Source organism: Gobio gobio (assembly GCF_949357685.1).
Source record: "Gobio gobio genome assembly, chromosome: 11".
NCBI classification, from domain to species: domain Eukaryota; kingdom Metazoa; phylum Chordata; class Actinopteri; order Cypriniformes; family Gobionidae; genus Gobio; species Gobio gobio.
Genome location: NC_137104.1, coordinates 29,181,427 through 29,206,604, shown reverse-complemented (window position 1 = coordinate 29,206,604; position 25,178 = coordinate 29,181,427). Strand labels below are relative to the sequence as shown.

Here is a 25,178-nt window from a genome sequence, read left to right as displayed (position 1 = left end):
AGGTGTACGCTGGAAAATTGGTGTACGCAAGATTGATAAATGAGGGCCATTGTGACTACACCATACTAATACTAACACACTACTATTGTGTTTTTGTCCAACCCCTGTAAGTTAGTCACCATTAACTTTGTTTATTGACAAACTGATAGCTCATTAAACCAGAGTCCTAAACCAGAGGCTTTTCTTATAAAAAAAAAAATAAAAAAAAAAGTTTGCACACCCCCTCACTTCCTTCCTCTTTACAGGCCCAATTCCTGTCTGTCATGGACAGAAGCTCTATTATCTATTTCACAGACACTGAAATCAGATGAATACTAAAAAGCCTCAGTGAAAGTAACTACAACAAATGTTTTTAACACCATTCTTGCCAGCTATTTTTAGTTGAATATGGCTGTCGGTCCTGTTAGAACTGCTAAATATGGTTCTGTTCATGCGCAGTTTAGTATTAAAAGGTTATGTTGAATATAGGGATGCACCGAATCCAGATTTTTGGGGTTCGGCCGAATACCGAATCCACTGGTTAAGATTCTGCCGAATCCGAAACGAATACCGAATCCTACTCCCATCCTTAGTCCATTATCACAGTAAACACATTAATGAAGTTAACAACGTCCACAGCAGTGTAATGATGCTCATATTGCAAAAAATGCTACGCGGTATTAAAATACAGCAGTAGTACAAGCTCCTGATTGGTGGAAAGCAAATGAACGGCGCTTCCCGAGGCTGGCCACTCTAGCGAGGCGTAATCTCTGTTTTCCCGGGGCATCAGTGCCATCTGAAGCCTTGTTTAAGGCTTTTCGCAGTGTGATTTTGGTCAAGTTTACTAAAGTAAACATTGTCACGTATGTTCTTCTCGCCACTGTTTCCTGATGGTTTATAGAACAAGTACCCTCTGTCGTTTCAAAGAATAGCACAACGGAGAGCACAGAAGGCGCGCGCGCAGTCAGAAGAGGCTCGCACTGCGGAGACAGACGGAAGTATAAACCAGGATTGAAGAGGGTGTTTTCTGCCACGGGTTTAGCTGTCAACAGGCTGTGCTTTAGACTAACCCACATCACTTAGACATGTTACTTTAAAAAACAAAAAAACATACATGGTGTGGATTGAGGCAGGCCTGCTATTTTTATTTGACAAAAAAACTATTCCGGTTTTTCAAAGCTTCAAACGGATTCATGTATTTTCGTTTTGTCATCTTAATTTGGTAATTATTTAAGTGAAAAATAATTAGTGTAGGCCTATTTAATTTATTCATATTTTATCTGATCTGTATGCTGCTGTATGTTTGCACGTTAACATAAACCAGTGGAAAAAGTGTCTTTTTAACGGGTCACAGACACTCGTCAATCGTATTTTTATTTAATGCCAATTCAATATTATAATCTTATCAGTTAACGGTTAAAAATCAGATAATGAGCAGCGATTGTCGGTTGGGAAAATTAACCGAAAAGATCATCCAATTTAATTTAATTTTAATTAGACAAAATTGCCAGGATGACTGTCCTTCCTACTTGAAGTCGCTGCATTTTGTCTGCTGTCTGTAGATTCCCTCATGCACAACTCGTATTCTTTCGGATGTTTAATATGCAAATGTTTTAACAGCGGCTATTGTTTAGGGCCCTTGTCACCACGAGACAAAATCGGCATTACAAATTGAACATGTAGCTCGACTTGAATCACCTTCTTTTGACTGAAAGTACTGCCAAACAACATGTTTTCTATTCACAAGTTCCATTTTCACTTTCTCACAGCCTACTGCAGTCGAACGGTCCACCTAGTAAACACGTTCCCATAATCAACGGCGGCGGCATTACGTCAACCAGCGAAGCGCGCATAGTGCAAGTCTAGGGTTCAGTGGAAAAAAATTATAAGATTCGGCAGAAACCGAACCCCGTCAAGAAGCCGAATCCGAACCCGAATCCTGGATTCAGTGCATCCCTAGTTTAATGTGTTAACTCTCAGTTTATGTGTTGTCTGTCAACATCATTAATGTATGGCATAAGTCCGGCCCGCGGGCCAAATGCGGCCCGGGGAAGAATTTCAAACGGCCAGCAGCTTGTCTATTTAAACATATTATATGTGGCCTGCATGTGAACTAGAGCAGTACTAGATTTTAGGCCAGGGAAATGCGGCAAAAACTGAACGAAACAGCGCATGACTCACAAGCATTTTTTTACAGTCTATGCTCACAAATGTGTTTACTTGTGTATTGTATCGATCACGCACCCACTACACAGCCAGTGAGAAGTGTTCGAGTTCGGTGCAGAGGTCTCTGGTACGAGCTGCAAATCTCTGTGATTTAATTTAGTTTAAAGCCAGTTGAAACAGTGCTGACTTAATCAACAACACTAACGTGCAAATCAGTAGAAACGTTGAGCCGATCCAATCAGAATACTTTTAACCAACATTTATCATGGATTTACTGTGGTAACTAACTGTAACCGTGGTATTTTGTCAGAAATATAAGCCTAGTTAATATCTCATTTTATTTATTTACTTCATTACATGTATTAAATGAGTAATAAAGGCCAAATTACAACTATATTTTTGTCATAAACTTGCAGTTTTGTGCATTTATATTTATATTAAATGTAGACTACCATAAAGCCATTCTAGATATAGAAACAATATTTTTACTTTTTAACTATGTAGTGAGGTTTTACCTGTGGTGACCTAAATAGAGTGCCCGTTAATTTAAATAAGAATAGAGTTCAAACTATTGTTTGTGTATTCAATTTACATCTGTGTCCTATCTCAAGCTACTCTACTGTCAGCTCAATCTTTTGTTTCCAACAAAACAACATGCAACACACACATATATTATATATATATATATATAATATATATATATATATATTATATTATATATATATATAAATAAATAATAGAAAATGAGCCGGCCCCCAGGTGTGTCCACAACATTGAATCTGGCCACGATTTAAAAAGGTTTGGACACCCCTGGCATAACGCATGTGCCTCGGGTTATTCTTTGCTGTCAAACACTAATATAAGTGTTTTTCACCTCTTTCAGGTTATGAATAATGTCAGAAAACAGAAGTATGATACTGTTAGAAAGTCAGACAATCCTCCTATAGTGTTAAGATGAAGAAAATAATACGGAGAAAAAAAAATGGAACCAGTGTGACAATTTCATAATGGGACTGTCTTGGAATGTCAAAATGTTTAGAATAACGCAAGACAATACATGAATATAGACTATGGAGTGACATGTGCGTTTATCTGCATTTGACAACAGCTTCCAAAAAGGCTAATTTAATCAGAATTTACAGTCTTATATCCATCTTTTAATAATAACAACAATTAAAACATTATTTATGCTCAACAAAGGCTGCATTTATTTGATAAAAAATACAGAAAACCTATTGTGAAACATATTTAGAATTTAAAAAAAGTTTTCTTTTTTAATACATTTTAAAATGCAATTTATTCCAGTGATGGAAAAGCTGAATTTTCAGCAGTTTTGATTGTCAAATGATCCTTGAGAAATCATTCCAATATGATTATTTGAGGCCCAAGAAACATTTCTTATCATCACAGCTGAAAACAGTTGTGCTGCTTAATTATTTGTGGAAACTGATAAAAAATAAATAAATAAATCAGGATTTTTTTGAAGAATTCAAAAGAACACATTTACTTGAAATAGATTTTTTGTAACAGTGTCTGTAACTTGATAAATGTAATGCATTGTTGCCAAATAAATCCATTAATTTATTTTCAAAAATGTTACTGACCCCAAACCTTTGAACTGTAGTTTATAATAAGTGAATAGGTTAGTCCATTCCAAACACTAACTGTGTGAACAAAGTCATTACGTTGTCAGGCATATATGTCCATAATTAATATTTATTAAATTGATTGTAACAAGGATATGGAAGAAGACTCTGACCTTAGGTGGTTTGAAGGGGTAGTCTGGTGTGAAAGCGATGTCCAGGAAGAACACTCCTCCCTCATACACTGAACCTGGAGGACCCAGGATAGTGGACCTCCACTCATAAATGTTGTCTCCTTTGGGGCCGGCACTGAGAACAGAAGTAGAAAGGTTAATTTATTAAGAATAATACAAAAGGGTTTTATAGCTGTAGAGAAGCAGCTTTGACTAGAATTAGGGATGCACGATATTGGATTTTTGCCGATATCCGTTATGCCGATATTTTTCCAACTCATTTTGGCCGATGTCGATACCAATACCGATATATGTTTATTTTTTACCTTTGTTTGGAAACAATACCATTTTGAGATTTCGGAGGTCTCCTTACCAAAAGGATAATTGTTAAATGATAAATAAATCTAAAGAGAGTCACTTCATGAGCATTTTCAGTGGCTCTGGAGATGACGTTTGTGCGTTCATGTCCTCATATGAGTGGCAGAGATTGAAACATGCGACCGTCAAGCGCGATTCTGAGTGAGAGTGTGTCTACGCATTCTTTCAAACAGAGACATGCATGATTCGTATTTAAATGGTCTTTTTGCGGTTTAATATTCACAGACACTAGTCTATATCACAATGTGTTCTCAGGTACCGAAATTTGGTACAGATTGATTTAATGTGAATCGGTACACGGTAGTACCGACGTAATTCGGTCGGTGCCCTTAAAAGTACCAAGTTCGGTACCCAACCCTAGTCTCTACTAATAATAAGAATACTTATGCCTAGATGGTTGAATTTTTCACTTGATCTTTTTTTATAAAACAATGTTTACTTTTAAACAGTATACGGCCTTTAAATGTTTATGTATTATTTACTTATGATTATTATCATAAATAATAAACTTAATACATTTAATAATTTTTTTAAAAATAGTTAAATAAAAAAAAATGTAAAAAACATTTATCTGAGGTACCGAAATTGGTACCGAGTACTGTAAAATTTTGATGGTATTGGTACCGACTACTGAAATTTTGGTATATTAAAAGCTCTGAAAATAACAATAATAAAGTGAGTAATTTTTTCCCCCCTGACAGAGGCAGTTGTAATCTAAACATTACATTTTTGGATTTAACATTTGTGCACATGAAGTAGATGCTGTCTTTAGCTCCAAATAAAAATTCTACAATTATTTTAGAGCTCCTTGGATTATTTTTCATCATCCATTTCATAACATTTTATTACAGATTATTAAACTGCATATAAAAGTATTTAATTTAAAAGTGTCATGCTTTTGATTTATGACATCATTACTGCTTTATTTATTCAGAAAAAGAAGCAACTTCAAGTTATTTGTGTATTCTACTTTTCTTTTTATTAATATAACAACAGCGCCCCCACTAAATCTATATAACATTCTACGGGTGGGCAGTAGGACCTGGAGGAGGCTTCTGCTGCTGGGGAGGCTGCCGCACGCGATAGAGAGTGGTGAGTCGCTAGGTGTTTCTCAATGTCAAGGATACTTCCTCTGCAGGACTGGTCCTTCCAAGTCACTTCCTTCAGAGGCTAGACGAGGCTCCTCTTTAGCATTCGGAGAACACGTAAATGGAACAGGCTAGCAAGTGCACGTCATTGCGTCATTACGTCAGTGAAAAGGTCCGTTAGCCATCAATAACGTAATTTGTATAATATCAATACGGTAGTAATTTGTTCTGGCATTTAAACGTTAAACTTTACTTATATTTACTACAATTATAACAAATGTTTGGTAACGTAAATACTTACACTTGAAAGCATATTGCCCCGTTAACGCTCCGACAACGTCCGATATTTTGTATTTTTTGAACAAGATAGCAAAGCTGCGCGCTTAGGATTGTGGGTGATTTGAGAGCGCGAAGGCTACTAATATATGCATCCTTTCCTGTATATGGCATAATATTCGAACGAAGGACTCATTGGAACAGTCCTTCAACGGATGTCGATGACGTAGCATCCTCGGAATTCTGGCGTCCGAGGATCCTTCCTTGACATTGAGAAACGCCTGCTGTTGACGGTCGCGTCCTTCTGTACCAAGCGGCAACCTCCTCCAGTTTCTCTTTAAAAGCCAATACAGAATTGTCTCGCTATCACCAGACCAAGCTCAATTTAAGATTGAACATTGGTCTGGGGAGTCTGCTATGTATTTACTGCACAAGAGGCGTGATAAACGAGCATAATTCAAATGACTCCGTATGCAATTGGATAGTCCTTCAACCAATCAGACCACAAGAGGCGTGATCAACAGGTAACGACCCATCGCTTCTCTATCCGTCATCGTGTTAAACCCACCAATAGCGCGCCAGGTGGATAAGCCAGTCTGTGATTGGTTTCCGCAAAAGTGTAACAGAAGCAGTAGAAATTAATGTACAGGTTTCCAGACTGAGTTGCAGGGCAAAATCAAATTGCCGGCAGATCAGGCTGGGTTTACCCAGATTAAATACAAAAGTGACTTAAACTGAATCAAAGTCTCAGATTTCAAATTCTGTCCATTTTACTATGAAATTCAATAAACTATATGGACAGAATTTGAAATCTGAGACTTTGTTTCATATCAAAAGTAACAAAACAAAGCGTATTGCGATTTATTGGATGGGAGTCGCGCTACAATGTTCCATTCATATATCAAATGAAAACAGGATAGACTAATCGATTCTTGGGATTTAAAAATCAGTATCAGTTCATAAAAATGGGAATCGATATAAAATTAAGGAATCAATATTTTTCACCTAGCCCTACAATCGTATACCCCCAGAACACTTGGAACATACGACAAGTGATGAATCAGACCATTCTGTGAAACGTCTGCATCTTTTTTTAAAAGCTTGATGCTGGTCGCTATTCACTGCCATTATATGGACGAACGCAAGTGGGAAAAAGAATAAATTGCATAATGCATTAGAATAACACCAAGGTGAGTAAATAAAAAGTGAAAAGTGAAGAAAAATGTATATTGTAGTTAAAACAGCTGCTGTTAAATATACATGCTGCTGTCTGTGACACTGTTAATCAATAGTTACCTTATTTCCAGCTAAATATAATTCTGTGAAAATAATTACCATTTTGGTCATAGCGCCCACTCCTAATCATGTTAAATAATCACGATTACCAAATTGACCAAAATGTGTCACTTTGCTCACTGTAATGTGTGACCGTAATGTGATTACAATCTTTTCCATAACCCAGCAGCCCTACATTAATATGGTGTTCATCTCAAGCGGCAACCTCCCGCAGTTTCTCTTGAAGCCAATACGGAAGTGCCTTAAACTGCAATTCATCGACTGGCCGCTAGGGACAGGCTCCAGAAGGGAGCAGAATCTCATTGAGTCTCATGTTAAAATGGCCAACTTTACAGCAGAATAAAGCATGTTTACAGCCTGGTACAAATTGTTGTTTTGGTCTATACGGCTCATTTTGCCCTTCATGACAACTGTGAGGGGGGTGAATTTTTTTTATAACTCATTAGTTTACATTATATAAAGCATAAAAGTTCTGTATAATTAAGGGCGTGGCCACTTCGAGTGACAAGTGGATAGCCATTTATCTGCTGTCTGTTAGTCATCGCGTCACTTAAGCTCCGCCCACGTCCCGCCTTTTTGCCCATTTTCTGTTATCCGGGAGTGACGCGCTGCCAATATGGCAACGGCCAGCTCGTCCATACTTTGCGCTTCAGAACGGCTCATCAGAATCCTATGGGTGACGTCACAAACACTTTGTCCATATTTTTTTTACAGTCCATGGTTCATCTGCATTGGAGGAGTAATGCAGGTGGTTTTTCGGTTCCCATACAAAGGCAATATTTGATGTAAACATACAAAGGCAATATATTTGTTTATAGAAATAAAGGAATGTCTTTACAAGCCATGCCAAGTGGTGTGGTTTCAGAACAGAGCTGCTACATTATATAGAATAAATGTGCTCACATCTTAAAGACAATCAAGCACAGAATCAAAGTAAACTCCACAGACCATTTTACTTTCACCAACAGAAAGTGAATATTAACACAGGTGCAAGAAGACAAGCGGAAAGACTATTTTTAAAGGTTAAATTACAGATCTGAAACTTCATAGCAGGAACTTCATTTACAGCATGTATAAAAGTTGGCTAAACATATCGGCCCCTCTGTTTTCAGAGCAGTGCAAATAATCTGACCTAAATATATATATCCTAAAAATAATCTGCAAGGAAAATTTAGGCTCAAGTTTATCCAGCAATAAAACTGGCCTTTGGGTGACGGTACTTGGCTGTAAAGATTTGCACAAACCCTTCCTATGTCAACGCCGGAGCGTAACACCCATGAGATGAGTGGATCAAACCTCCCCCGTGTCATTTCCACTTGGATTTATGCTTCACAACAGAACCATCTCAACAGCTGAATACAACAGCACACAAGAGGCACTGTCTGTACACTACACACACACACACACACACACACACACAGTGTTTGGATGTGTCAGGGGTTCATCACACTGCTGCTACTGCCATTCAGTTCAGTAACACAGGGATCTTTTCTGCATGAGAAACACAGCTCACAATACACATACACAGAGTCAATTCAGAAGATATGAAGCTATTTGTTTTGAGACTTCAAATCTCACTTCTGCTTGAAACATTAAAAGCAAAAAGCAGGAAAAACAAAATCCATTTCACTACATGATTTACAATACACTACCATTCAAAAGTCATTTTATTTGAATAAATAAGTAAATGCAGCTCTTTTAAAAAGGGAAAGTGCTCCCAAAAATGTCAAAATTGTGTCGTTAATTACTCACCCTCATGTCGTTCCAAACCTGTATGACTTTCGTTCATCTTCGGAACACAAATGAAGATATTTTTGATGAAATCAGAGAGCTCTCTGACCCCTCCATAGACAGCAATTTTCAAGGTTGTTAAAATCGTCCATGTGACTCCAGTGGTTCAACCTTAATTTTACGAAGCGACAAGAAACAAATTTGTGCACAAAAACAAACAAAAATAATGACTATTCAACAATTTCTTCATGTCTGTGTCAGTCTCCTACGCAGTTTGTGTTGCGTAAACTGACAATGCTGCCACATTAACAGCATCGGCCAATGATAAGCCGGCATTCTGGCGTAGCTCTGATGTAACTCGGAAGCGCTGGACTGTATTTACTACGTCAACAGCGTAGGAGACTGACACAGACGTCAAGAAATTGTTGAATAAAGTTGTTACTTTTGTTGGTTTTAAGCGCACAAAAAGTATTGTCGCTTCATACAATTAAGGTTGAACCACTGGATTCACATGGACTATTTTAACAATGTTTTTACTACCTTTCTGGGTCATTAAATTGCTGTCAATGGAGGGGTCAGAAAGCTCTTGGATTTCATCAAAAATATCTTAATTTGTGTTCTGAAGATGAACAAAGGTCTTAAAGCAGGGGACTCAAACTCATTTTACCTGGGGGCTGCTGGAGGTAGACCCTGGGTCAGGCTGGGCCGCATCAAGTATTCCAAAAAAAAGTAGCACAACTGATCCAATCTTCTCAATCTTTATTATTAAAAGTTCTTCAACATGAATGTTTCTTCTGAACATGAACGGTTCTTCAGAACATGCGCTTCTCTTGTCTACTCTATTTTTTTAAATATAGCCTATAGAAATTAAATAATGTAATATGAAATAATGAATGATTTAAATTTTATTTTAAATAATAGACTAATTCAAAGCAAGGCCGTAACCAGGTCAAACAGAACAGTGAACACAATTCTAGGTCTAATTAGCAAATAAGCAAAAAGGTGCTTTTCAGAGCAACGCACGGGCCAGCGCAACACTAAACTTTGATGTCAAGTAGGGGGCCACAAAATATCATCCTGTGGGCCTCAAGTGGCCCGCGAGTTTGAGACCCCTGTCTTAAAGTTTTGGAACAACATGAGGGTGAGGAATTAATGACAAAATGTTCTTTTTTGGGTGAACTAACCCGTTAAACTTTCTATTAATCAAAGAATCGTGAAAAAAATCTATCACGGTTTCTACAAAAATACTAAGCAGCACAACTGTTTTCAACATTGATAAGAAGAAATGTTTGAGTACCAAATAAGCATATTAGAATGCCTTCTGAAGGATAATGTGATATGTTTGAATGATAAAACATTTGAATGGTTGTGTATTTTTTAGTGTTATATTGACCATCAACCACCTTCATCTGTAGATATGGGTACAAACCCATTGTTTGATCACTTGTTTATTATACATTTTTATTAAAAATGTATTTATTTAATATTGGTGTCATATATTGAATTGCTTCATCACATATTACAAGCAAACAAGCAAAAGCATGATAAATTACCTGTTGTGAAAACCACGTTCATTTTAGACTGCATGCTGTGCAAATTTATTTTGGTGCCCATATTAACAGGTTACAGCATTCACAGCGTTTGTGTGAGTAGCACGGTTCTGTGTAGCAGGAGTGAAGGTGCAAGCAGAGTTTTGCACCAGGCCTATTTTTGCTCATAATACATAACACACAGAAAAAAAGTGTTAAAATGTACTACAAAAATATTTATCAACATTGTTTGAAAAAAAAAAAAAAAGTACAGAGAAAGACATCTACTGCTTATGTGTGATGTGAAACAGCCTCATGCCCCACTGCTGTATCAAACACACAAGCAGTCACATTCATTTAAGCAATAATAACAGTAGCACTTACTAAAATTATGGAGACTGGCCATTTCGTTTTCTTTTTGCAATTCTAATCATTTCACACTCAATTGCAAACATATACAAAGAAAAAGCATTCATCTCTTCACCAAACGTCCCACGTCACAACAACTAAACAAAGAGCAGCATAACTTTGTAAATGTTACAGAGAATCACTTCACAAGTCTATCAGATACTACAGTACAGATCAGAAAACATCTGTTTAACTTCAGGGCCTTATATCTGTTCACAAGTAACATTAAACTACATTAAAGAGAGCAGCCGCATTACATCTGAAGACACTGAGGAATTCTAATAGCTCAAGGTTTGCGTGGCATAACAAGCACAAAAACCCCTGAGCACAGCAGCCCTCAAATGGTTTCTGTTTGTCCTACAACAATCTCAGAGCTGACATCATCTATAAACACACACACACACACACTTGTCTGACAACACCAAAGGTCAGAGGATCCTCTGGAGAATTTACAATGCCTACTTTTGCCTTGAGAACACACACACACACACACACACACTGCCCCTAAACCTACCCATCACACACACACACACACACACACACACACACACACACACACACACACACACACACACACACACACACACACACACACACACACACACACACACACACACACACACACACACACACACACACACACACACACACACACACACACACACACACACACACACACACACACACACACACACACACACACACACACACACACGAGAAGGCCAGAGGTCTGATGTCTTAGCAAAAGAAAACAAAAAAAAATTCAATACTGAAATAAAACACAAACAAAGGAAGAATATAACACTCCCTGCTAAGGCAAACACTATCATTACTGCTCATACTAGGGTTAGTGATATGATCAATGAAACAAAAAGCATATGTTTGTTCACCTTTGTGAATTTGGTATCCCATAAAACAAAATAATCCCCAAAAGTATGCCATTAATTTGCACTACGTTTGTGCTGCTGATTTGGCTTAAGTGTTTGAGATATTGAACACTATTGTTTAGGTTGTGTGACATCACTCTCCACACTGAGTCGTTCAAATCGCTCGAAATAGGCACTGTTCATTTGTGCTTGGTTTGTGCCGTTAAAGGGTTAGTTCACCCAAAAATTTAATTTCTGACATTAATTACTCTCCTCATGTCATTCCAAACTGTAAGACCTTCGTTCATCTTCTGAACACAAATTAAGATATTTTTGATGAAATTCGATAGCTCTGTCCCCTCCATAGACAGCTATTGTTAATATAATTAACATTTTCAAGGGCCAGAAAGGTTAAAGGTTGTTAAAATCATCCATGTGACTAGTGGTTCAACCTTAAATTTTATGAAGCGACGAGAATACCTTTTGTGTGCAAAAAACTAACAAAAATAAAGACTTATTCTATTATTCTATTATACTATTTTAACAAATAGTCGGATGGACTAGTTATAACTTGTAATAATGGACTAGTTTTTCCTACCTTTCTGGACCATGAAATCTTAAGTTAAACTAAAGGCTGATTTATACTTCTGCGTCGGACCTGCGCCGTAGCCTCTACACCGTGGGCAACGCGTAGATTTTCATTTATACTTCTGTGTCGTTGTCCGCGTTGACGTACAGTTTCGCATGCAGAGGGAGAGGGATGTGTACCCCTGAGGGAGGGGTTCTGGCAGACCAATTACAACGCTTGCGGTCCGCCGAAAGTTTACTAGATAAAGTTTTAAATATGGATATTTTTCTTACACAAACATGTCGATTCGCTTCAGAAGGCCTTTATTAACACCCCGGAGCCACGTGGAGCACGTTATTTGATGGGCAGATGCACTTTTCATGGACTTCAAAAACAGAGCAACTATAAATCCAATTCTAATGCTTGGATTAGCCTGGACTTTTGTAATATAACTCCGATTTTATTCGTCTGAAAGAAGAATGTCATATACACCTAGGATGACTTGAGGGTGAGTAAATTATGGGCTAATTTTAATTTTTGGGTGAACTATCCCTTTAAGTGGCTTTAAAAAATATGTCCGTACGGCGGTTCGCCGGAAGTTAGTTATTTTAGTCTATAAAGTTTTAAATATGGATATTTTTCTTACACAAGTCGCTGTCATTATAAAGCTTGGAAGAGCCAGGACTTTTTTAATATAACTCCCGATTGTATTCGTCTGAAAGAAGAATGTCATATACGCCTAGGATGACTGGAGGGCGAGTAAATCATGGGCTAATTTTCATTTTGGGGTGAACTAACCCTTTAAGCCTTGTCTGTGAAACCGGGGGTCAGTCTGTTATTCTAGCAGCATTTACCTGCCCCAAAAATCACGTTAAATGTAACAAAACTTTGATTGGTTACTGTACATGTCAGTGAGACGGCCTCTTCCTGAGTAAGTGGGTGGTCCTGGCCAATTGCAGAAGCTATAGAGCCCAGACCGTGTGTTGTCAGGAAAAGGTCTGGCTTTTTGAGACACCCAAGGAAACATCTAGCAACAGCCAACAAGCCAATCAATTTGAATTTTTTATTTGTTTTATCAATTTGAAATCTTTCGCATCTATCACACGTGCACTCACTAGACAAGTGTCATCATTGGCTAGAGCTGTAAGTTGGCTATGATCTGAACCCCTTTATTGCAGACTTAAAATATTAAAGAGCAACAAGCCTCAATAATGTAGAGTGTTTGGCTTTAGCAAACACTGCTAATAAATCAAGATAAAAGAGAAGAAAGCCATGGGGGGAACTGGAATGGGCAGGGGAAGAGATGTGACTCTTACGCCCACATATAAAAGAGTGAGCAAGTAAGCAGCTAATAAGTATGGACACACAAGAGAACAAAAGAGCTGAAGTGTAAACAGATGCTAAAGATGTTGAGTCGTTTAAAAGACGAGGTGTGTCAGCTGTGCAGTTCTGAGTCAGGTACAATTACCTTCAGATACAGTCACAAAGGATGGTTTACACGAGCCATATTGGAACACTGCTGAGGAGTTACAGACATGAACCTAAAAAGAGCAGCATTTGCCCACATCTCAATCAATTTTCTCACTAAACATGCAACTTCCTCAGAATGACACTGATCCAATAACCATACGCAAGATCAGGGAGGTTTACCACAATCTTCAGCTACAGAATAACCACAAAAGGAAACATTTCAAACAACAAACAATCCACCCAAAAATGATCAGATCTCACCTTGACTCAAAAGGTTTTCCATAGAGCATCTTTCTAATCATAGAAACAATTAAATGTATTTGTTCATTGTTGTCTTAGATACTTCTGCTGCTGAAACAGATAAATGGATTATCTGATGGGGAAGAGACATTATGGGAGAGGGTGTATGTTAACATTAATAATTTGTTACATTTATATAGTGCTTTTATGGGTACTCAAAGCGCATTACATATAGAAGGGGGGAATCTCCTCAACCACCACAAATGTACAGAATCCACCTGGATGAGGCGCCAGCAGCCATATTGTGCCAGAACGCCCACCACACACCAGCTGATTGGTGGAGAGGAGACAGAGCGATGAAGCCAAACAGTATATATGAGGATTATTATGAGGCCATGATGGACAGAGGCCAATGGGCAAATTTGGCCAGGATTTTTTTTATGACCACAGAGTCAGGACCTCGGTTTAACATCTCGTCCGAAGGACGGTGCTCTTTGACAGTATAGTGTCCCCATCACTATAATGGGGTGTTAGGACCCACACAAACCACAGGGATATGCATATGCATTCTGCGCCTGTGTGTAAGGACATAACTAACTTTATCATCAGATATCAGTAATCTATATTTGTCATTCAAAAAGGGTAAACCGAAACTAGGACTGTAGATATACAAACTCTAAACAAAGTGGCGCTTGCTAACCATTTTGAATATCAATCATGCTGATCACTTCCTTCATTCCAGGCAGATCATGCTGTTATGGGAATATTTGCATATTGGAATGATCAGGTAAGATGGGGTACAATTAGCACAGCCTTCTGTCTGGGCTGTCTTTGCTCGCTTTCATCACGTTCACTTTTATTCCTGTGCACTGAATTGTTTGTTAAACTGAACAGCCAATCCGATCATTCTCTCTCACCGACAGCCCCAACACAATTCAACATGCTGAATTGGTCGAACTCCCACCAACATGTGGAACACACTGCAAAAACTAGCCCCGACAAACACTCACCTACGGGAAAATGCCGACTTAGTGTGTTGTCTTGGCCCAATAAACCCTTGTCTGATGATGGACATTACCATATACTGACCAGAGAATCAAAGTCCTTGATAATATTTCCGCAATGATGTTGAGTGTTTTCTATCAGCTGCTTAGAATCAGAACAACCACAGGGTTTTTCCTACATTGAAAATTTTTTGGCGGCCGCCAAAACAAATTTTTGTCCCGCCAAAGCCTTATTTGATCAGTTATTGTGATTTATGAGTGATGTAGATCTACTGCGCTTGTGATCGGCGCATGTTAACTGATGACAGAGAGAATGAGCGGAGAGCCCTATCCCGCGCGCACGCTCTCGGTCTTCAAAATAAGCACCGTTTTAGCATTCTAATATTTCACATATCACGTTAATCAAAAGGTCGGAAGACCGAATCCATGTTGCACGTGGTGGATTCGGACATTTTTTTCCTTGAACTACCGCTGGATGTGAATTGCGCTCAAAAAACGCTAACTCTTCACCGACCAGCTGACATAAACCATACTTTCAATAAACGGGAAACAAATCCTATCCGGTTATGAAGTGTTTTCTGTGTGTTGACATCTTTCGCGATGTTCTAACAGACGGGATTCACACACAACGCGTCTGCTAGTGTCCGATTCGCGACCTAATGACTCCTTTGAATCGAATCATTTTAACGACTGGTTAGAACAACTGAACTGTCCAACACTGAACTCACGAATCAGTTTAATCATTTACTCAGAACATCTGAAATGAGAACACAAGTGTGCTCACCCAATTTAGCAAGAGTGGATAGTAAGAATTAGTTTGAATTATCCACAGTCTTTCAGCTTATTTCTGTTGACAATGTGTAGTAGGCCTAAATAAATAGCCTAAAATCATTTAGTTTAGACTGGAGTGAGGTGAAACCAGAACAAAGTTGTTATTAGCTAGCTGATAATTTTATGAAATTGTATATGGCAGAAAATTAGGCTATTTGTTATTTTTTTTAATACTTTTTTTAATATTGATATGGTTATATACCAAAACAATTATTTGTAAATAGTGTAAAAATGAGGAACAAAAGAAACAAAAATCAAGGTATCGAAATAAGATAAGCAAAAATTACAAACTGTTTCTTTGAATTTATTTTAAATGTATTGTCAGTATTGCGCTTGCAGATCACGTGGGTAGGGTACTTTTTACTGTGTATGTGTGGATGACCATGTCGGTCAGCCACCACCGAAGACCATTTTTGACCCAGGAAAAACCCTGAACCAATGCCAGATTTGTGAATAAAACACTCTTCTGATCCAATCAAGTCAAAATGGGTTTGCCAAAAGATCGGAAATTGTTAGAGATTCAGATAGATTCATTTCAATTAGACAATTCACTCACGTGCTGAACGGTTTGCAGCGGTTTCACATCCCGAAATAACTAGAATAGTACTAGAATGTTTTAGATGCCTCACTAATTAAAACACTTGATTCAACTCATCAGCTTCTTAGTGTGTTGAATAAAGAGACATCCAAAACATTCTGGGAGGAGGTGGGTCCCAAGAACTGGAGTTGAGAAACTCTCCTTTATAGGTTTGACAACAAAAAGAGCGTTAAATGAGGGTGAGGTGGAAATTAATCTACAGGCCACTGTAGCAAACAAAACCCGTCGAGATCTTCAATCATTTGACTTAGTGTTAGACCGATATATCGGCCGGCCGATATTTTCGGTTTTACGTGTATCAGCATCAGCTCTGTGCTGCTGGAGACGCTGCAGTTCATGCACTGCCCTCCCCCCACTAGCAGAGCTGGAATCTTCTCTTCAAGACAACGATAAGTTTTAAACTTTCAAAGCATCTTTTAACTGTTTGACTTACTTTAAAAATTGCCATACACTTTGAAAGTGGAAACACGTTGCTCTATATGTGCTTGCAACTATAGCTAAGCAAGTTTGTGCGTCCAAATAGAAAACGCAAATGCTGAATGCCTTGTCTATAAAACTGCTTGCCATTTGTATTTAGGGAGCTGCAAATAGCTAAGCTGTAGGCTATTCGAATGCATACGGTAGCTGTTACGAACACTGGTCATAGGATTAAGTAATGCCCTGTTTTATTCAGCGACCACCTGGCTGAGATTTAGATGCGTGTGGTGTGTGTCTCTCCAGTGTTTCCCACACATAGACTAAGTTGTGGTGGTGCGCCACAGAATCAACATCGGCCGTCACATACTGCGTTTTTTGGCGGCTGCCAAAGCGAATTTTTGATATCTTATTTGATCGGTGAGTGGTGAGACTGAATGTTGCGCTTCTGTTGCTGAGAGAACGAGCAGAGAGCGCGCCCCTCCGGCCGTGCGCGCACTCTGACCATCTTCAAACTGTCTTGCTCTCCCTCTTCGTGCATATTAATCAAAATCAATTGAGAATTGACACGATGGTAAAAGGTCGAAAGACCGAAGTTTCACATGGAGCATTGGGAGATTTTTTTCTGAATTACCGCTGGTGTTGCTCTACAAGAGATTAAAGGGCATATTGCAGGTTAGAGACTCCAGTGAGTCAATGTTTAGAAAAATAATGTAGGAACTAGATTTTCTTTAAAATATACTTTATAATACGCTATTAAGGCTTTTGGAGTCGTTTTTGTGAGAAAGTTTTATTATGACACACAATTAGGGACAGACCAGGATTAGACAGAACAACGATTACAGGGGACAAATTGAGTTGTTGTGTGAGGAGAAACTGTGGAGAACAGCGGTAGGTGTCTCCGTGAGAGAACAGTGTTAGCTTATAAGCTAGCTATAGCTATGAACACTGCTCAGATTACAATACTGTACTGATTATTATCATGTCTGAGGCAATAGCAAAGCTGGTAACGTTATTGTCATCTAGTATACTTAACGCTACCAATAACAGAAACGAATAGGCTTTGACCATCAGGAAAAGTCACACTCGTTAATATCCGTCCACATTAAACGTTATGTGATATAACGTCAGCGGTTTCTCATCACGTCGACTGAATTGGTACTTAGCAAATGTTTTAAAAACAAGACTCACGGTGCACAGTTCACGTTTTCTCCGAGCTGCATCTCTGACGGATCCAGGACCGTCACATCCCACACAGCAAAAGGACTCCACGGCGGATCGGCTTCCGGAACGCACCCGCGAAACGGACCAGTATCGGAATCCATATATATATATATTAGTGCTGTCAGTTAAACGCGTTATTAACGACGTTAACGCAAACCTATTTTAACGGCGTCAATTTTTTTATCGCGAGATTAACGTTCTTTTTGGTCTAACAAACTTTGTAGTTTTTTCACATGCTGTTGCAACAACTAGTAACGTTAGAAAAACTACAACACCACTCCGGATGTAGCTAGACCGGAAACAAAACATCAGGCACGCTGCGGCTGCCCGCACTCGTTTGGGCCATTAAAAGATTAGACGTGGATGGCAAGCGTGAGACGCCGAAATGAGAAACGTATTAAGCCATGGTTTAACTCAGGGGTCTTCAACTAAAAGTGCTTGTCTTGAGCGCTGCTTTCTGCTCTGACACCAGACGCGAATGAAGCGTTTTGCGCGAGTGATTTAAGTCAATGCAAAGACGCAAATAGACATTCTGCGGCGCGGATTAAGCGGCGTGCATGTCGCGTCATTCGCGTCCGGTGTGAACGCACCATCAGTCTCTTCTTCACTGCATGCTTGACCGCGCGTCTGGGTCTGAACGTAGTAACTGAGCATTGCAACGTTAACTGTTTCATTACGTCAAAAGGCTTCGCGGTCCGGATTCGGACCGGAGTCCGCTAGTTGGCGACCCCTGGTTTAACTGCACTATAGGCGGAGTCCTAGTTTACCTTGCATGTGCACTTTGTAATTTTATTTTGTATCACCCTGTTTTGATCCCTTAGAAAGGGCTGTTGAAGGGGCTGTTTGTGCAACAAAGTATTTGTTTCACCCTTTTATTGATGGGCAGTGTTACATTGTGTGAGCGATTATTTGCTCCAAGTGAGAATGTTGGTGTGAAATCGAACACTAAAGTATGCCAATGTTGTTTTCAATAAAACAAACATTTGAACAAAGCAAGCCGATCCACTTTTCTATGTTGATAAGAGCATTAAAATAAGAAAAAATAATGGGACAAAAAGAAATCAAGGGACATTTAGAATAAATAAAAATGTGCGATTAATTGTGATTAATTGTGAGTTAACTATGACATTAATGCGATTAATCGCGATTAAATATTTTAATCGTTTGACAGCACTAATATATATATATCTTCCGCTGGCGGCTGAACCACAGACAGTGTTATTGTGTTATCCTTTATTCATTAATTCTGTGTTATGGGTTTATCCGAAAGCACAAGCTTGAAGCATATTTTTCACGGCACGCAAGCGTGTTGGAAGCGTTTCCAGGCAAAATAGAATAGGAAAAGCTGTTTGTCATTTTGACACGAATACATATTAATAAATGACATTAGTCAGGGCACTGATCAGGGAGTCAGCCCATTGACTTATAATGTCCTGATCAGTATCCTGACTACTGAACTAGGGAGCTCATTGAGACCATGATTGAGACGCACCCATGGTCTTTGTATGAAATTATAGCCCTCCCTGTACGTCCCCTGGCAGCAGCAGCGCCGCATCAGACACGCTTCTGGTGTGTAAAGACAGAAATCGCCACACTCAAGTCACGTAGCCAGTGTGTAGCTGGCTTTACATGAGTATGCAAACAATGTATGACTCCATCATATCGCTGGGATGATAATCCTCCGGTCTAAAGCACTATACACACCACCGCGTGTTTCGAAGCAGATGCGCGAAGGGAAGTCCCGTTTCTTCACCTGCACAAAACGCCACCATGCTGAATTCCTAACTTTTTTTTTTTTTTAGGAAACCTGTAGACTCGATGTCCAGACAGGCTGGACACAATAATTTAACATGACAATGATAAATTGAAATAGAAAAACTACCGAAAATACACAGACTCTACTGAATACCAACCTTTTCTGCACTGAGCCAACGCAGAGCTCGGCGAACCACTCCCTCTCGTGACGTAATATGACGCGATGTTGAAAAAAAAACGCTTTTTCCAAGCGGCCAACGAAACGGCCACTCTATCTACTAAATTTGTGCTCTTATGTCTTTTTAAAACATTTTAAATCCTGCATTACCTTTTCATATGGTATTTTCATACAAGGTTATATATTAATCTAAAAAATTTTTTTTACCTGCAATATGCCCTTTAAGTTAAATGCACCTAACCATTAAATGACTAGGTTGTAAATAGTTTTAAAATTAAGTATAGTACAGTCAGTGTGCACTTTATTATGCTGCTTGCTTGTTGATACTGTGTGCAATAGTGTAATTATTTTATTTATGCTTAAATATTTATTTTCAGAATTGATTTTCACCACTGAACTCTTTTTTTTCTTGTTCTACCTCACCTGTTTTTACTATTTGTTAAATATTGTTTTTTTTTAGTTCAATAAATATTCCTTTTTTACATTTTAAATTGTTATCATCATGATCATTGTGTCATTTTTATGATGTAAATTGAGGGAGCAAAAGCAGTATCGGCTCCAAATATCGGCTCAAGAAAATCGGCAGCCCCGTATCGGTCATCGGCTAAGGCTGATGAAAAAAATAATCGATATCGGCACAAAAAAAAAAATCCATATCGGTCGATCCCTAATTTGACTGCAATGAAGCAGCTCTTTACTGTGCATGCAAATTAGGAATGACGCTGTACTGCCGCTAATGATACTTTATATCCATAAAAGTAAAAAGTATCAAAACAAACAAACAGACCCAGTACTAATGAAAGGCTACAAATCCCTGTCCTGCACTACCCAAAGCATAAAAGTTATAATAGCTCCTGCATTTCCTCTCAGCAATATTGCCAACATCATATCAATATCACCATACAACAGAGATTTACATTTACAGGATTTGCTCCTAAGCGACTTATAAAAGTGGAACATAAGCAATTTGTCAAAGAGCCAATCAAAGATTAAGATAATATAACCATACCACACACTCCGAATACTGTGTTTTCTGGAAAAGTCACAACTATGAGAAAAAGATTTTTTACATGTATTACCAATTTGATCCTACAAAGACACACAAACACATCAGATCCTGCTGTTTTGGGGCTCATTCTTCATATGGGGATTACTCAGTTATCTGGATTTTACTTTCATAGCAAGTCTGTAAACTCAAACCTGTTCGGGAGCAGACTTATTTCATGTAAACAGGATTAGATTGCATCTTTTTAAGAGGAGGTGATTCTTTAAGTCTGTCCCAGCCACTGCTATGTTCTTGCAAGAGTACCTTACTGAACCAGGAGCAATAATAATTTAAAATAATAATTTAAAAATAAATGTGAAAATAATATGATGTTATGCTATCATAATATACACAGACAGTTTTACTCATTGCGAGATTTATTCGTGAGGGAATAATTACCTAATTTTATTGGAGTCTTACACATGTACAGCTAGACTATGCTGTGCATTAATTTGAATGGTGACAGATATTATGAGAGTGGCTTGATGCAGCTCAAGAGATGCAGAAAACTAAAAAAAAAATGCTGTGCCATTAGAAAAACATTTCTGACTCATAAGAAACTTTAATACTGTCACGTAACAAATGTGCTTTACAGGTAACATTAAAATAATTGCTAAATTACAACATTAAAATAAAAATATAAAGCCTGTACAGATACTAGAAATCGTGAAATAATGGAAATAATTGGGAATCATGTAGCAAACAGTACATTTAATTTATATATTATAACTTGTATCACTTGGCTGTTTCCTTATAAAGGAAACACTGCGAATGTCACTGCGTTGATGTCTTGCCACCAGCCAATCGCTGCATTGCTGATCATGGTTTCAAGTATCAATGTATCTGCTCTTTCCAATGAACACAAGAACATGCAGTTGTCTCAGACAACTTCATCCAGATATTGTAATCCATAAATTCGTTTTAAGAACCAAATTAGCCAGAGATCAGTTATCATGATTAAAAGATCTAGTATCTCTCAAATAATCTCAGAAGTATTAAGCGAGCTACAGCGAATGGACCCCTGGATTGTTCAGGAGTTAGACTGGTGCTTCATTCACATACACCACTGCTCTCTAGGTCAAATAGGTAACACTTTCTTGACATTCTAATTTTAGACAAAACAAAAAAAAAGGTTATGTATGATGCTTACCCCTCACTGCTGAGACGACAACTGCAGGGAAAGGTTTAGGGGTTATCTAGAACATGACAGCTGCCGCATCAACCACACTTTGACCTCTATGAATCAGTTGCAAGAATGTATTTAGACATGCAACTGATGCCAACCACATCAAATTAAAGAGCTAGACTCTCTAGAGGATACACTGCAAAAACTACTACCAATAGTTGTCACATTACCATTGCTTTCCGAAACGTCAATAGGAATCTGTACGATTTGGAGTCGTGTGAAGGTGAAAAAGTACCCTGAGCAGATTTAGCATGTGTTCAAGTTGGTCACACAAATTCGCTGCCTTCACCAACAAAAAGATGTTTGGTTTGAAAGTGACTGTGCGCTTCATACATAGCTAAACTACTGACAATGGACCTTTTTTGGCCAACATCTTGCTTATGTGACCGCACCTCTATTGCTGTAAGAAGTCTGTTTGTTGCATCTGGTTCTTTAATCAAGCATGATCCAAACATTGATACCCAGTAATGCAACCAGATAATATCAAAGAGAGCCAAAGTATTTTCTTACCTGCAGTTTGGTGGGGGGTCCAACATGATGTCAGCTAGCTCTTTCTGAATCCTGAAAGACGACATGAAGCACCAATTTAAATAACACTGCCTAGACGACGTGAAGCTGCCTCCAAATCCTGTCTACTAATGTGCCTCCGTCTGGTCGGCTTTTGAAGGCAGCATTATTGTATCATTGGCTGGCTATGATATCCCACAATACTGATGAAAGGATAAAAATGGCATGATGACAGGGCTGTAACCACCGTTGACAATAATAAGATAAGACCAAATTGTCCCCGGTCAATATTTAATATTCTTAATGCCGCTCTGCTGCACTTATTCATGTACCACTCGATAACAAAAAAGTTTTACAAGTCCGTTTTTTAGGATACTTAAAACATGAAAGACGTAATTTTAACTAGGGATGCACCGAATCCAGGATTCGGGTTCGCCCGAATATTGGGCTTTTTGACGGGGTTCGATTTCTGCCGAACCTCAGAATTTTTTTCCACCGAATCCTAGGCTTGCACTACGCGCCTCCGCTGGTCGAACGTAATGACGCCGCCATTGAAAGTGAAAATGAAACTCATGAACAGAAAACGTGAGAGTACTTTAAGTCAAAAGAAGGCGATTCAAGTCGAGCTACATGTTGAATTTGCAATGCCGATTTGTCTCGTGGTGGCAAGAACCATAAACAACAGCCACTGTTAAAACATTTGCGTATGAAACATCCGAAAGAATACGAGTTGTGCAAGAAGGAATCTACAGACAGCAGACAAAATGTATTTTATTTTACCGTGCAAACATCCGCATACAGATCAGATAAAAAATAAATAGGCATACACTAAATATTTTTCACGTAAATAATTACCAAATTAAGATGACAAAACTAAAATACACTGAACTGAATCCGTTTGAAGCTTTGAAGAACCGCAATCGGTTTTTTTTGGTCAAATAAAAATAGCAGGCCTAGGCTACCTCAATCCACACCTTTTAAGTTTTTTTTGTTTGCTTAAGTAGCATGTCTAAGTGATGTGGGTTAGTCTGGAGGGCCGCCTGTTGACAGTTAAACCCGCGGCAGAAAACAACCTCTCAATCCTTCTGTCTCCACAGCGCGAGCCTCGGCTGACAGCGCGCGCGCACCTCCTGCGCTCTCCGTTGTGCTGTTCTTTGAAACGACAGAGGACGACTCGGGGTAATTTTTCTACAAACCATCAGGAAACAGCAGTGAGAAGAACATACGCGACAATGTTTACTTTAGTAAACTTGACCAAAACCCCACTACGAAAAGCCTTAAACAAGGCTTCAGATGGCACTGATGTCCCGGGAATACAGAGATTACGCCTCGCTAGAGTGGCCAGCCTCGGGAAGCGCCGTTCATTTGCTTTCCACCAGTCAGGAGCTTGTACTACTGCTGTATTTTTCTGTCGAAATGGTCCCACACAGTAAGCTTTTCCATTGATAGTATTACATTGATAGTTCTTACTTTTGATAAACGGTTAAATGGTCAGTCATCCCTACACTGCTGTGGACGTTGTTTACTTCATTAATGTGTTTACTGTGATAATGGACTGAGGATGGCAGTAGGATTCGTTATACGGTTTCGGATTCGGTATTCGGTTTCGGACGAATCTTAACCAGTGGATTCGGTATTCTGTAATCTGGACGTGCTACATTCGCCATACTGTCATTATCATGTGACCTACCAGCATCAGTTGTGTCACTTCACTGCCATTTTTGAATTTGAAAAAGGCAGCCTCATGAGATAGTAAAGTGTCCATCGTATGCACACTTCAAAGAAGTGAAAGAACTATGAATTACTGTGAATTCGGACATACTTTTGTCACATACTGTTTTTCAGCCACTATAGGGTATGTATATAGGTACTATATGTAGGAAGTATGCGATTTCGGGTGAAGCCCTTGATTAGCTGTTTCGGGTGTTTAATTGGGGTTGAAGCTGAACTCTGCAGGACTGTGGACTTCCAGGAGCAGTATTGGACACCCATGTACGGCATCGTCGTGCCAGTTACGCTTTTTTCGTAAGTTGAGTAAGGAAGGCGGGCAACTAGAAGCTAGATATTTTACTTTATAACGTGTTAAATATAGATATTTTTCTTACAAAACCCCTTTATTAACCTCCTGGGCCGTGTGAATTACTTTTATAATGGATGGATACACTTTTGTGGGCTTCAAAGCTTGGATTGGCCAGGACATTTTTTAATACAACTCCGATTGAATTTGTCTGAAAGAAGAAAGTCATATACACCTAGGATGGCTTGAGGGAGTAAATCATGGGGTAATTTTCAATTTTGGATGAACTATCCCTTTAATACGATTAAGAAATTAAAAATTTGTAATCTCAGCAGTTATTCTGTCTGAATCCAATGTACTTGTACAAAAACTCATTGACTAGGAGTGGTCTTGGGTTTGGGACACGGCCTCCTCACCTCTTGGCGCTGGTGGAGAGGAGTTTGGAGGTCTTGCTCATGTTGGCTTTGTTGTCTTTCTTTTTCCCAGGTGTGTCTTTCTCCTGCTGCTGATGGGTGGAGGAGGATGAAGAGGAGGATGAACTAGAGCTGGCTCGCGAGTCCTCATCCGACATCCCGATCTGAGAGAGAGAGAGAGAGAGAGAGAGAGAGAGAGAGAGAGAGAGAGAGAGAGAGAGAGAGAGAGAGAGAGAGAGAGAGAGAGAGAGAGAA

General features: G+C 38.8%; 1 protein-coding gene across 1 annotated transcript in view; it reads right to left on the bottom strand.

Moving 5' to 3' along the window:
- Positions 1 to 25,178, bottom strand: part of ube2e1 (ubiquitin-conjugating enzyme E2E 1) — a 31,925-nt gene that overhangs the window by 6,464 nt on the left and 283 nt on the right. Inside the window, exons 2-4 of the mRNA XM_079829430.1 lie at positions 24,927 to 25,087; positions 22,497 to 22,547; positions 3,905 to 4,037 (exon numbers count right to left, since the gene is read on the bottom strand). Coding sequence (XP_079685556.1) covers positions 3,905 to 4,037; positions 22,497 to 22,547; positions 24,927 to 25,081 — 339 coding nt within the window. The 5' untranslated portion in view covers positions 25,082 to 25,087. The remainder of the gene's footprint in view (positions 1 to 3,904; positions 4,038 to 22,496; positions 22,548 to 24,926; positions 25,088 to 25,178) is intronic.